General features: G+C 37.5%; 1 protein-coding gene across 2 annotated transcripts in view; it reads left to right on the plus strand.

Annotated features, from left to right (window-relative positions):
- The window catches only part of LOC135609383 (serine/threonine-protein kinase TOR-like), a 63,862-nt gene that overhangs the window by 494 nt on the left and 48,565 nt on the right, over positions 1-14,803 (plus strand). For both annotated transcript variants that reach the window (XM_065102585.1, XM_065102584.1), the window contains exons 2-11: positions 332-670; positions 744-818; positions 1,300-1,472; positions 4,425-4,523; positions 5,974-6,133; positions 6,274-6,417; positions 6,490-6,659; positions 6,746-6,947; positions 7,033-7,230; positions 10,301-10,453. In XM_065102585.1, the coding sequence (XP_064958657.1) occupies positions 332-670; positions 744-818; positions 1,300-1,472; positions 4,425-4,523; positions 5,974-6,133; positions 6,274-6,417; positions 6,490-6,659; positions 6,746-6,947; positions 7,033-7,230; positions 10,301-10,453 (1,713 nt within the window). The remainder of the gene's footprint in view (positions 1-331; positions 671-743; positions 819-1,299; positions 1,473-4,424; positions 4,524-5,973; positions 6,134-6,273; positions 6,418-6,489; positions 6,660-6,745; positions 6,948-7,032; positions 7,231-10,300; positions 10,454-14,803) is intronic.

The following is a 14,803-nucleotide window of genomic DNA, read 5'->3' on the forward strand; positions in this document are numbered from 1 at the left end:
CTTTGGGCTTCTTTCTTCTATGTAATTTCTATTCCGTGCCAAAGATTCATCTCGTTGACTGTGAAGATCTTCCCAGTGAAAGATGTTGTACATAGTTGACCACTGACCGTGTAACAATGTGCTATCTCTAGGATTTGAACAAATAAGATTTGAAGCCTCCTTTTGATGCTGCCTTCCACAGTAAACTTGAATACACAGAAGTTTCTACCATTTATGATCACTTTTCTTTTTATCAGTTACCGCTAACTGATATCAATTACTTATTCTGATCTCAGTTATCTTTTGAACTTTTTGTATATGTTCTTTGAGCCATTCTTCTTGTTGGATATAGGATGGCGCTGCAGTTTCCCTGAAGAAACATGTTGAGGAAGCAGCTCGTGATCTTGGTGGAGAAGCTTTTTCTCGTTGCATGGATCAGTTTTATGATAAGATTGCTAATCTTTTAGAGAGCAATGAAGTTGCTGACAATTTAGGGGCTCTGCGGGCCATAAATGAGTTGATTGACGTGGCGTTAGGAGAAAGCGCGTCCAAGGTTTCAAAGCTCTCTGGTTATATGCGGACTTTATTTGAAGTTAAGCGTGATCCAGAAGTCCTGGTACTCGCCAGTGAGGTACTAGGCCACCTAGTGAGGGCCGGAGGGGCAATGACGGCAGATGAAGTAGAGCGACAGGTTTGGTTCTCCGTCTAGTTTATTGAAAACCTATGTTAGATGGCTTTACTGACAATCTTTTCTTTCTTTTCAGATAAAAAATGCTTTGGACTGGCTTCATGGAGAAAGGATAGAATATCGTCGTTTTGCTGCTGTTCTGATTCTTAAAGTAATTGCAATTTTACTTATAGCATCATTCAATTGCTAATTTCATATATTTTTTTATTTGTAGTCTTACATATAGAAAGTTTTAAATTTGGTGAAGGATTATAAGCATGTTCATGTATCCTAAACTTGTTTACCCTTGAAATTCTTTTTGTAACAATTGCCAACATATCATTATGCTATAGTCCAATGCTAGTAACACATTATTGTTAATGTTGTACAGTTTTGGTTCTATTTATTATATACTTTCCATATGCGGGTAAATGGAGTGCTCTTCTTGACAATACTAGTCATTTTTGATAGATTTCTGTTTATAGTAAAAAAATTGTATTAAAGTTGTTTCCAAACATATTTACCATTTTATTTTAATGAAGTCCTTCATTTGTTTTTAACGGAAGGTGTTACCTCAAGACCCTGCTAGATTCTCTTTGGTTTGGGGAGACATTCCTGTTTGATGAATGTGTTCTTTTCCTGCTTTTAAATAGGAAATGGCTGAAAATGCATCCACTGTTTTCAATGTTCATGTGCCGGAATTTGTGGATGCTATATGGGTAGCATTAAGGGACCCCACTTTGGCTGTTCGGGAACGAGCTGTAGAAGCTTTGCGGGCATGCCTTCGTGTTATTGAGAAGCGTGAGACACGCTGGCGAGTGCAATGGTATGTTAATCCATGTTTCCATTGTACATTTTTCCATTTAAAATAATATCATTTTATTCATGTTGGTGCTACTTAGAGTAAATGGATTTTCACGTTCATCATTTTCATATGTTATGAAATGAAAATGACCTGCTATGCTGTGATGAATGACACAGAGTGAAGTGCTTTACATTTGGTGTTTGTTGTCTTATATTTGTATCATGATTTCTTTATTTTTCTTCACTGTTATATGATGATTCATCACAATTGATTACTGTCCAAATGATAGTAGATAGAATTGCGATCATTGGATACACTTGCTTTTCGTGTAAACAAATTAGATTGATTAGCAATACTTACAACAAACTTGTATTAACCATATATTCAAAAGATTAAGTTGCCAAAATTGTCACAATACTCAACTAGTATGACTGTGGAAGCAATTCTACGTAGGGTCATAGTGGTTATTCCTGATGCTTTGTGCGGTTAAATATGCAGTTTTTCTCTGACTTTACAAATGCTATCAACTCGATAATGAGCATGTTCACAATATGTTGCAATTGTGTGGTTACTGAATTAAAGCAGCAATGAGAGCACCCTAAGTAGCATCAAGTGCAATCAAAGTAGCACCGATACCATTCATCAGATATTTTACACAGGTCATCTGTATTTTTCTTGTCCGAAGAGCTTTTCCAAACATTTATTGTTCTTATTGTTGAAAAAGTTTCTAAAGCTTTAATACAACAGTGTGACAAGTGAACCTGAAATGTGGTAGAAGCCGCTTAAGGTGCAAAAAGAAGTTAACTGTTTTATGTTGGTTATTGAATAAGCTTAGGTTATAGGGGTGATAAGTGTCATTCCTATTGGATATAGAAAAGGTTTAAAAGTACAAGTTCTGAGGAAGCAGTTTATACTTAATCCAGATGTGGCTTATGGAAATGGACTCGAAGAAGTTCCATCATATTAAGGATGTTAAAGGACTTGTATTGGTTAGGTTGAAGCATGATTGGTAGAAAGTGCTGACTTATGATGCGATAAGGGAAAATAAGCATGAAGACTAGAACATCTAATACAAAAACAATGAGAATCCTTAAGGTCCCAACTATTGGATGTGGCTATATGGATGTTTTCCTGATATCAAATTCTGTTGAGGGCAATATAATTGGTACAGACAGTTTCTCATTTGTAAACTTCTAAGTTATGCAAGAAATTGTTTGAGAAAATAAATCGCCCTGAGATTTGGACTAGTTACCGTTGATTTATTACCCTAAGGAACAATTGCAAATGACCATAAGAATTACATTGTCACATCATGTTTCCCGACTAAATAATGGATAACCTTCAGTGTATCCTTGATTTCATGGATTAAATGCTTCCCAGTCCAACAAAATCAAGTTAAAGGCCTTGAGATTGAGCTCTAGGCTGTAATGGAAATCTCGGCAATTGGTTGCATGAGGATCATGTGATTGATGTTTAGCAGCCAAGGCTCTATTGAACTCAAAAGATGGTGAATTAAGAAAATAAATTCTATGTTGCTAATGGCTTTTCTTGAATATGACTCATTAGGGCATCATCTAGAAGCTGTTGCATCCAGTCCTTTATTATAACTCAAAATGGAAGTGTAAATTTCGTTCCCGAAACCATGACAAGTGGACTTTAGAAATTTCCGTGAGTTTCATTCAAAGAGGTTGTCATGCTGTTTTGTATTTACTTAGGAGTACTGTTTGTATTATAATTGTTATCTTTAAAATAATTGAAATCAGCAGGCATGAACCACAACGACAATACTATGCCATTCTCTTGCCAAATTTATTGATGCATGGAGGAGGTTGTGAAGCCTCTCATGCTATGGACTTCACTTAAATACAATGACAGTTATTTTTCCAACTATTTAGTGTTGTCACAATTCCATTGCTACAGGCCTCTAGGAAAGCAGTATTGGTATTGACTAGAGGTCTGCAAATTATTTCTTATTTATTCTGGAATAATCTTCCTTAGTGTCTCTAGTTATTTACTTATTCTGCTAATTCGGACTAGCTTATCTGACCTTATTGGGTTGTGTGTGTGTGTTTTTTCTTTTTAAATTCTTTAGTGGTTCTTTATGAAAGTAAGCATTCTTTAATTTGTCTTTTACAACAGTATCACTGTTTATATGGACATCCTTATATGTAAGTCACTAAATTTTTTTGATATGGTAACCTATGGAATCCTAGTATTCTGAACTTATAAATTAAGATGACATTATAATTGCCCTATATAATTTTGATTCGAAACAATTCATATGCCCCTCTCCAATTTTACCATCATGCTTTGATTGTAAGAGCAATATCTTTTTCACTCTTTTATCTCTGTTGAAAAATTGTTTGATATTGATAGCTTCTGTTTTCTGAGACCTCATTTGCATCTATTTCACTTGTGCATTTAACTTGTCTTTATGTTGCTTAAATTTCTCCATATATTTAGTCTTACTTTGTCAGATTCCACACGAGTGCATTTGACTAATGCAGCTCAGGCTTGATGGAAATAAGTTGTTCATTGCTGGTATAGTTGTTTTTTTGGATTTGCTGAATTACATCAATGGCTGGGAGCATTTTCCCTCTCATGTTAAGTATGACCTATTGGAATAATGAATTATCAATTGACACTCGGACTGGTTCCATATTCTTAAAAATGAAGTTGACATGTCACAATGTGACTTCATTTTTAACTGGTCCTTAGTGTCCTGGCTGGTGGGCAAAACCTATCTGATTGATCATGTTGTGTAAACTCTTACAATCTGGGTACCCAATTTCTTCCTTCAAGGTTCTTCTTAACTTGGAAATGCATTAAGGTCAAGAAAGGGAACTGCATTTACAAGTTACAATGATAAACATTTACATTCCCTGTTTCTTTCTGTCGTCGTTGTTCTTCCTGCCCATTTAGTTATCAATTGAATTTTTATCTTACGTTTGTTTATTGTGTCACTTCCATTAGGTACTACCGAATGTGTGAAGCTGCACAAGTTGGACTTGGTAAAAATGCTTCTGTTCACAGTATACATGGCTCGTTACTTGCAGTAGGTGAACTTTTAAGGTACCTTGCACCTTATTTATTATGTTTGTTTAAGTTGGGTTTTCTCTTGTTTTCTCTGTGCTTGTAAGATATAAAGCATTTCTAGACTTGACAATTGTTTTGATAATTTTGTGTCTTATAAGCATGATATTTGAGGCTGCTGAAATGATCAATGAATTATCCTGTACCCTGGACAACCATGTCTTGAAGAACATTGTGTCTTATAATGATAGTTGTTGGTATCCTCACATAAAGTGAAGCTTCACTTTATGTCTGATAATTTTGTGTCTTATAAGCATGATATTTGAGGCTGCTGAAATGATCAATGAATTATCCTGTACCCTGGACAACCATGTCTTGAAGAACATTGTGTCTTATAATGATAGTTGTTGGTATCCTCACATAAATGAAGCTTCACTTTATGTCTGTAATATTTTTTTTCATGACTTGTTTGTTTTGGCTCACATTTTAAAACTGCTAATTATGGAGTGTACGAATAAGCAAAACTCATGGCATCTCGGCTTATCATATAAAATCCTGCCAACATTAACTTATTGCTTTGGGTCACATTCTGAATCTGCTAAATTTGGAGTGTATGAATAAGCAGAACTCATGGTTTTTTATTTTTTTCCCTTTTTAAATAACATTTTCTCCAAGGTCATTTTCACTTGCCCTCTTAATAGGAGGGCATCAATGTGAAGAGAAATCCATTTTGTTGAGAATGAGTCATTGATTGTTTCCTAATTATGCCTTTCTATGGTCATTTTGTGTGAACACCGAAGGAATTTACTCATTTAACCTGCCTTGTGATTGGTCTGGCTTGCCACAGCCATATTTGGATGTTAAGCAACAAGAGATTGGAAGAGTGGATCACGATTATGGCACAGGGAGTAGTTTTTTCTGTGGGACCACAGCCACAATTACATGTGGGAAAATCATGCAAAAGAACATAATCTGCTTTGTGGATTATCTATTGTATATTGACAAGTTTTTTCTTTGTTTCTTTGTTGGTGTTTGGGTATTATTTTATCAATATTTCTTATCTTATGACCTTGTCCAGGGGTTTCATTTATCTTATGACCTTATCTTATGAATTTTGGATGAATTTTGAAGGAATATACTCATTTATCCTGCCTTGTGATTAATATGGCTTGGCACAGCCATATTTGGATGTCAAGCAACAACAGATTGGAAAAGTGGACCACTAGTATGACACCGGGAGTAGTTACATTGTGGAAAAAATCATGCAAAAGAACACAATATGCTTTGTGGATTATCTATTGTTCACAGACATGTTTTTTTGCTTTGTTTTTTTGTGGGTATTTGGGTATTATCTTATGACCTTGTCCAGGGTTTCATCTGTTCTTTTTACCATCAAATTTTCAGGAACATTTTTTTCTCTTCTTTTATTTTCAGTTTGCTATATGATCTGAAGAGTCTGATGTTTAATAACAGATTTTTTTTTCTTCAGGAACACGGGTGAGTTCATGATGTCCAGATACCGAGAGGTAGCAGATATCGTTCTCAAATACCTAGAGCACCGAGATAGGCTTGTTCGTCTCAGCATAACATCATTGCTTCCTCGTATTGCACACTTTTTGCGTGACCGATTTGTGACAAACTATTTAAAGGTTAAAATTGCTTCTTTTTGTGTAATACTTTTGGTTCTAGAAATGTACGGAATTCATTATTTACTGAATAACTTTGGGCTTGGTTTGTTTTGGCTTAAGTCTAACTGGTCATTTTGCTATGATGAGTTTATCGTCCACAGATATGCATGGATCATATCCTAGCTGTTTTGCGCATACCAGCTGAACGTGCTAGTGGGTTTATTGCTCTGGGAGAAATGGCTGGTGCTTTGGATGGTGAACTCATTCCCTACTTGCCAACAATTACCTTGCACTTGCGTGATGCTGTACGTACTTTGTGACATTGCTTACTTCTATTGTTCACAGGTGTTTCAGCTTGTTTCTTGTCTGATTTGCAGATTGCACCTCGGAGGGGAAGACCATCATTGGAGGCTTTGGCTTGTGTGGGAAGCTTTGCTAAAGCAATGGGTCCTGCTATGGAACCTCATGTTCGAGGTCTGTTGGATTCAATGTTTTCTGCTGGTCTGTCTACTAGCCTTGTAGTAGCTCTTGAGCAAATCACTGTCAGGTTTGTTTGAAAATTTTATATTCTGCTTTTTCTCCTCTCTGTTTGATTACTTCTGACTTATCTGATACTAATATATTTCTTATTAGTATTCCCTCTTTACTACCTACCATCCAAGAACTCTTGCTGGATTGCATCTCAGTTGCACTATCAAAAACCTCATATGCATCGGCAAAGCCAGTTGTTGCTGGCATTCGTACTAACACGATAAACAATACTCAGCAACTTTCTGATGCTAGTGGTTCAGTTGTGCAGCTTGCTTTGCGAACTTTAGCTCATTTCGATTTTAAGGTGGGATTCTAGGATTTTTATGTCTGTATACTTGCCTTTCTTTAATAAGTTGTTGAAACTTAAATAATAAAAATATGTAATCCAGGGTCATGAGCTTCTTGAGTTTGCTAGAGAATCTGTCATTGTTTATTTGGAGGATGACGATGGCAATACGCGAAAAGATGCTGCAATATGCTGTTGCAGATTAGTTGCCAATTCTTTATCTGCAAAATCTGCTGCACATTTTAGTTCTAGTAGGTTCAGCCGAATTGGTGGAGCCAAGAGGCGTCGCCTTGTGGAGGAGGTTTGATATCCTTTTTTTATAAATGCTGATGGATGCATACAAATGATAGCATTTTTTATTCACTTCTATTTTTATATGTCATATGCTTATTTTCTTGTTCTGCTTCTCTTTTTAAGATGGGCCTCATTGCATGAAATTTTACCAAATGATGCTTAAAAATAGAGTCATAATTTGTTTAATCTGCAAATTTCATGATTGTAAATGTAAACATCTATCACCTAATGCACTAGGAAGTAGTTTGATGACTAATAATCATATCTATTTCTTTTATCTTTTCAACAAATGGCAATACCTTGGAAACTTTTAATAGTTTTCTATTTGATGGATGATGTGATATCCCCACCAACCCCACCCCCTCCCCCCCCACGACAAAAAAAAAAGAAACTCAATCAGATGGATGCAAGCATCCTTTGTTGCGTATGATTACATCGATTTTTGATTACGGTGAGACTTTGACTTAAATGTTCTCTTCTGAAGAAGAAGGAAGACAAGCATAGGTAATCAAGGCCTCCTCTTTTTCTCCATTCAATTTTGCTCCCTGAAGAGAATAATTTTGTTTCCTAATGGGGCAGCACTAGAGGAAAAAAATGAGGCAGAGAGAAGCTCATCAACATGTATATCACCCTTGGTGGAGAATGGGGCCTTTGTAACAACATCTTGTCAGCCCTTTTGGTCCCCGGGAACCCTCTGTTGGTGGTACTTAGGGCGGTAGGCTGGGGATTAAACTGGCTGTTGTGCATATGTGTGGAGTTTTGGGTTACGATTTTCTCTTGCTATGGGGGTCTTGGGGCACTACATCAAGTTATAAGTATTTCAGCTGTAAATAGAAGTTCCTGGATTTTTGATGCAATTGTGTGATTCTTCAATTTGTCGGACAAACTGTTGCATTTTGGAAGACTGACCTTTTGCTCTTGCCATTATTCAGAAAGTCTGACTTGTTTTTGCACGTATGCGACAAAGAATGTTGCATGGATTGACTGCTAAGTTTGTCAAAATATCAACACGATATGAAATGTTTTTCTGGATTTAGGTTCTTGAAATCAATGTGTTTTCTCATAGCAACATGGTATGACATGTTTTTCTCGATTTAGGTTCTTGAAATCGATGTGTTTTCTCATAGCGCTAAGTAAATACTTTCCATACACCTTATCTATTTCTGCTGTTGTGGCTACCTTCTTTTTTTCTTGTAATTATGTCTTTGGGAGCTGGCACTCGATTAGTCAATGGTTTGAAACTAGGTTGAGAGATGAAATCCAAAGTTTCTGAGCAGTGGCCAAGCTTACCTTGTTATTTATGATGAACGATTTTGAATTCATCAGAGTGAGATGTTTGGTGATGTTTCAGCTTGGGATGCACAGGTCAAGATGGTATGACACGGGATGTCTGATTGGTACAATTCCTATGCATGTTCGATGGTGTGTCACCGTATTGATTGTTGCCCCAACGAAGAAGTCATGCTATGTCAACATCATGGACTAATACCATAGCATGTTTGGCATGTGCAAACCTTGTTTATGATGACACTATAAAGTTGTAAATATGTTTTTAATTGTTGCTATTAGTGATATGCTTTTAATTGTTGCTATTAGTGATTTAAAAAGCGATAGGTGTCAAAAGACGTCAATGTCTCAAAATGCCCGAGGTGCTAGGTGCTTGCCCGAGTGAAGTGAGGCGCTATGAAATATTAAAACATAAAAAATATATAATATAATTAAAATATAATTATTTAAATAAAAATATGATATTAAATTAAAAATATAATGTTAACAATATATTACTTAAGTTAGAGGGGAGAAAAAAAATCTTTGAAATATTAAAATATAAAAACATATAGTATGATTAAAAATATAATTATTTAAATTAAAAATATGATATTAAATTAAAAATGTACTGTTAACAATATATTATTGAAAGTTAGAGGGGGGAGAAAAAAATGTTAATAGTAACATAGGGAGATAACAGTAGTGGCAGAGGATTAGTTTAAGAAAGTTGCGGCAGCGCTGCGAATGACAGTAACGGTAGCGAGGGAAGCTGCAGACAGTAGCAGTGACAGCGGCGAAAGCTGCGGACAACAGTAGAGGCAACGGCGGAAGTTGCGGATAGTAGCAGCGGCAACGATAGAAGCTGTGGATAATAGCAACGGTAGCGACAGAAGCTCCAGAGGGCGTTCGTTGGTGGTGGAGGAACCTGCGGTCCTCTCCCTCGACAATGGAAGGAAGCGACAGCGGAAGGAAGCTACAGTGGCCATCGGACTCATCCGTCGACAACATAGGAAGGCTCACTCCGCTGCGTCTGCGGCGAAGGCAGTGGCAGAAAGCATCGGCGGTGGAGGCAGAAGCAGCGCTAGGGTTCCTCAGGGTCGCGCGGGCGTGAAGTGTGGCTTTTGAGGTAAGAAACTACGAACCGAACCAGTCTTAAACCGGTTCGGTTCGTTTCGCCTAATTGAATCGGGTGCTCGCCCGAAGTGCCCAGCACCTGCGTTCGGGTGAGTGCCTAGGCGGTGCCTCATTGAAGCGCGTCGCCTAGTGCACACACAAGGCGCTCGAGCCTTGCCTCGCCTCGCCCGAGTGCCTATTTAAATTATTGCTTGCTATGCGTAAATCAGAACTTATAGACTATAGCAAAGAGTAAATCACAGTTCAAAAATTGAAACTGTTTTAGATGGCTTCAATATTTATCATTTGCAAAGCTATTTTTTAGTGCCGGAGAGAGTTTTGAAACCTCTCCTTGATTTAATGCTCCAGAACATAATTTCACTTGGTTGCATATTTTAGCATATATCCATGTTGATGCTTATATCTCATTATCTTGTAACTTTTGCCCTTACGCACCCCTCAGTTATGCTTTATTTGACTTGGATAACTGTTTCTTTGCTGTTGCTTATTCACTTGTTTTTGGAGGTTCGATTGTTTGACAACCTTTAACCAGAGTTTGCTTTTTTATATTTAACTATTGTGAGCATCACCGCATCTATTAGAGTTGAGATTTTTCTGTTTATGGAACTTATTTTCTTCCCATTGGTTGATAGGTTGTATTGCTCCCATTTTAAGGTTCTATTATGTGCCTGCAGATAATGGAAGAACTTCTTACTGCAGCAGTCTCTGATGCTGATGTCAGTGTGCGGAAGTCAGTCTTTTTGTCACTTCACGAGGATGGTTCTTTTGACGTATTCTTGGCCCAGGCAGATAGCTTGAGTTCAATTTTTATTGCTCTGAATGATGAGGTACCTTTTTATCTAGGAGCTTGTGTTCCTATTTCTTTGGCTTTTTTATATTTATCCCTTCATTTTTGTACTTGCATTAATTCCTTAATTCTGAAACCTTGGTTTATTTTAGCTCTTAAGTTTATTTAAAACATAAGTTTTATTTCATGAATATTGCTTTCATTGTGGTTGAGTCTTTAGTGATTAAGTTCTTGTTTTTTGGTTGATTTTACCCCTTCTTTCTTTGGATCATCCTCCTGAAAGTTCAGAAGAAATCCTATATCTTCTTTTAGTCCTCCTAACCTTTCGTACACTCACATCCCCTTTCTAATTCCAACACTATAACTGTTACTTTTGGGTGATTACATTTGGATGTAAGTTTGTTTCTTTTAATTTATTAATCTATTTGTATTCTTTAATCATGTCATTATACCATAGGGTGCCTAGAATGTGTTTTGATGGGCTTGTTAGAATGTCGCTTCTTGATTTTGGAAGTGTGAATGGATGTTTTTTTAATTTTTGTAAGATGGATGGGTGGAGAGCGAAAAGTAATAGATACATAGGTGAGGCACAGAGTATAAAATTATGAAATTAGCATTTTCTTCTCTTAGTGCATGCTTAAATGCATATATATATTTTCATCCCTATTATTGTTTTGATCATGAAATTTAAATACTGGTCGCTACACACTATACCAATAGGTACTGGTTTGATTAAAGACCATACATGCTGTAGTTTGCTTTTAAAATTTAGGGATTATGTAAATACGAAGATTTGAGGGATCAAATGCATATTCCTATTGTGTTTGGTATTAATATCGAAAACAGCAGTAATTACTTTCTTATAACCTTTTGTTTTGGAGTGGAGATATGTTATCTCTATGGTCTTTGCCAGATAAGGCCATATTTGTTATTGCATCCTGGTGCCTGATGGTAACAGGAATGTTTGCATCCTTGGTTAGTGATTGTAGTAGCTGGGATCCTAAAGTGAACGGTATTCATATTTTTTTCTTGAATTTTGTGTCTTTTATGGGTGCAGTTTAAACTTTGAAAAGAAAATTGCATCGATATGATCAATTTGGTTCTGATTCGGGCTCATTCAGCCAGGGAAGTAGATCTGCGGGTAGCCTAGATTTGATATTTATGGAGTAGATAGGTATCATAGTCTATCATAGTAGCTGAAGAGAGATAATCCCTTAATTATATTGATGTTATAGAAGATATGTTTCTTAGTATATATACTAGTATTTAGCTGAAGAGAGTTTGTTTACTTAGTTTCCTATTAGTATAAAAAAACTTTAGTCATATGCCTACATCAAGATTTACATTTGAGTCCTTACATTATTCACATTGGTAATATGCTAATTTACTAGTCATGCGTGTAATTTTTATTTGTTGATGATATTGTTTTAGTTTATGAGACTTTAAATTAACTTAATTTTGTACTCAGGTAATGTAGATTTATTTTGGAAACTAAACGTTTAAATTAAGTAGGATTAAAACTGAATATATGAGATGTAACTTAGTATTCCTAGGGTAGACGATATAGATAAGTTGGATAGACAAGAAGTCCTAATAAGTAAAAGTTTTTTATATCTTGGATCAGTTATTCAATACAATGGAGAGATTGCTGCAAATATTATTTATAGAGTCGTATTTCTTGGAGTAAAAATTGGGGAATTAAAGTGGAGAGGGGATGGTTGTGTAGAATTAATAGGAAATATATAAAAAGGAATGTTCTCATTCGTGAAAAGTTAAGTGTAGCCTTGATAGAGAATAAAAATAGAGAAAAAATGTTTAGGATGGTATGTTTATGTGCCAAGGAGGCCTATAGATGTGAAGCAACTACTTTTAGTGGCCCAAAGAGAGTTAGAGGAAGACAGGAAAACGTTTCTTGGTCTAAACTTGTTGATCTTGTTTAGACCTAACGCAGCCTGGTCTTTCAGGCCCAATCTTTTGCCCAACCCAGATATATGTCATTCAAAGCTCAAGCCTACTCAGCTCTAAAATGACTAATTGAGAAGGAAAATATTGTGCCAAGTAGGATTCAACTCCAAGATCTATTGTGCCAAGTTATTTATATATATTACATATAATATACACAATGGATGTATATTCTATTAGGTCAAGCTAGTCTGATCTTTTGAAGCATCTACACGGGTAGGTTGAACTGATCTGGGCTTCTGAAGCACCTACTTGGGCATGCCCTGAGTGTTCATTGGGCTTGCAGTTTTTTTGTCCAATCGCAGCCCGACCAAGTAATTTTCTTTCAAGCCTGCCTATTTGTAAGCCGGATTGTTGGGCTTGGGCTACTAATCTGTCCCATTGATGAACCTGATGGCCAAGCACCTTGGTGTTACTTTATAGTGGTATTGGTAATTTCACTTCAATCTTCTTCTATAGTGGTGCTTCATTGCTCCAAAAACACAGTTGACTACCTAAAATGTCAACTCAATTAATAAGGAATGTTAGAAACAGAACCAAATGGATTTTACAGATAAAATTAAAATGGTTTATATAAAATATAATGGGCAAATAAAATAAAATTAGAAATAAACTTGATTTTAACTTTAAATTGTTTCATAGGAGAAATTGTAAACTAAGTTAGGTGAAGTGCTAGAAATAATTATTATTTTAATGAAAATTGGTCTCTTAATTGGATTCAGACTTTATCGGTTTCTAGATTGAACTGCAAACCAAAAACCTTAATTCTTATCAGTGATTTAAAAAGCGCTAGGCGCCAAAAGGCGCCAAGGTCCACAAACGCCCGAGGCGCTAGGCGCTCGCCCAGGCGCTCGCCCGAGCGAAGCGAGGCGCTAAAATATAAAAATATATAATATAATTAATAATTTCAAATAAATAAAAATTAACAACATTAAAATCAAAATAATATATTATTAATCTATTAACAAAAAATTAATCATCGAGGAAGCAGCGGCGAGCGGCGGCAGCAACAGCGGCGAGCGGCGGCAACAGCAGCGGCGAGCGACGGCAGCGACAGCGGGAAAGGGAGCGGAAGGCACGAGCAGCGAGAGGGCTCGCGGGAGGCGCGAGCAGCGGGAGGGCTCGAGGGAGGCGCGAGCAGCGGGAAGGCTTGCGGGAGGGCTCGCAGGAGGCGCGAGCAGCGAGAGGGCTCGCGGGAGGCGCGAGCAGCGAGAGGGCTCGCGGGAGGCGCGAGCAGCGGGAGGGCTCGAGAGAGGCGCGTGCAACGGGAAGGCTCGCGGGAGGCGCGAGCAGCGGGAAGGCTCGCGGGAGGCGCGAGCAGCGACAGCGGCGAGCAGCGGTAGCGGGAGCAGGAGCGACGAGCAGCGAGATCGCGATCGGGATCGGGATCGGCAGCGGTAGCGGCGGCAGGTTAGGGTTGGGTAAGGGTTAGGGTTGGGGGTATATCGGTTTAGTTGGTTCGATTGAACCAACTAACAACCGAACCAGACCTAAAAATCTGGTTCGGTCGCCTGGTTTAACCCAGGCGCTCGCCCGAAGCGCCCGACGCCTGGGCTCGGGCGAGCGCCTAGGCGGCGCCTCTTTGAAGTGAGGCGCCTGGACATGAAGCGAGGCGCTCGGGCCTCGCCTCGCCTCGCCCGAGCGCCTAGGCGAGCGCCCGAGCGCCTAGGCGAGCGCCCGAGCGCCTATTGAAATCACTGATTCTTATTTTTTTAAACCAAAGGAATGAAGGTCTGAATTCAAAGAAATTAATCAAATTAACTGAAACATATCGATTTGGTTTGGAGTTCAGAAATTTTGTATTGGCAGGATAATGCTGATAGCTGGGTAAGAATGAAATGCAATTACTTTAGCATGTACAAGGAGGCTGAATTGTGAAGAAGTTTAGATGTATTTTTCTTGGTTTTAGAACTAGCTTAGCCAAACTGGACGAAGGCATCATACTTGTCCTTGTTCAATGGCAAGCACTATAAACTGTTTTTAATGAACTATCTAGGTTAGCGGCATGAATCATTATCTGATTGTGCTATATTAGCTTTGTGAGATCCTGAAGGGCCTTCATATTGTTTCTTATTGCTTATGATCTATTTTGAAGACACTCACCTATCTTGCTTTTACATTTAAGTGAGCATTTATTATGCAATGAGGGAAAAATGATTTTATGGTTGTCCATGGTCCAGTTTGATCTAGATTATGGAAATTACAGTCCAAACTAGCAACATGCAGTTTGGACATTCAAACAAAATCAGATCATTTCATTATATATATGAAAGCAAACTAGACCAAAATATTATATATACATCTTGGGTATGGTTGATACTTTATACTCACTGTTTGTATAATTGGCCTTCGAAGTTTTGATCTACCTCAACATGTAGTGTCAAAATTTGTATAAAATTCATAATCTTCTCCTTGTTGTTGTGGGGAG

The sequence above is a fragment of the Musa acuminata genome, chromosome BXJ2-4 (assembly GCF_036884655.1).
Source record: "Musa acuminata AAA Group cultivar baxijiao chromosome BXJ2-4, Cavendish_Baxijiao_AAA, whole genome shotgun sequence".
NCBI lineage: Eukaryota > Viridiplantae > Streptophyta > Magnoliopsida > Zingiberales > Musaceae > Musa > Musa acuminata.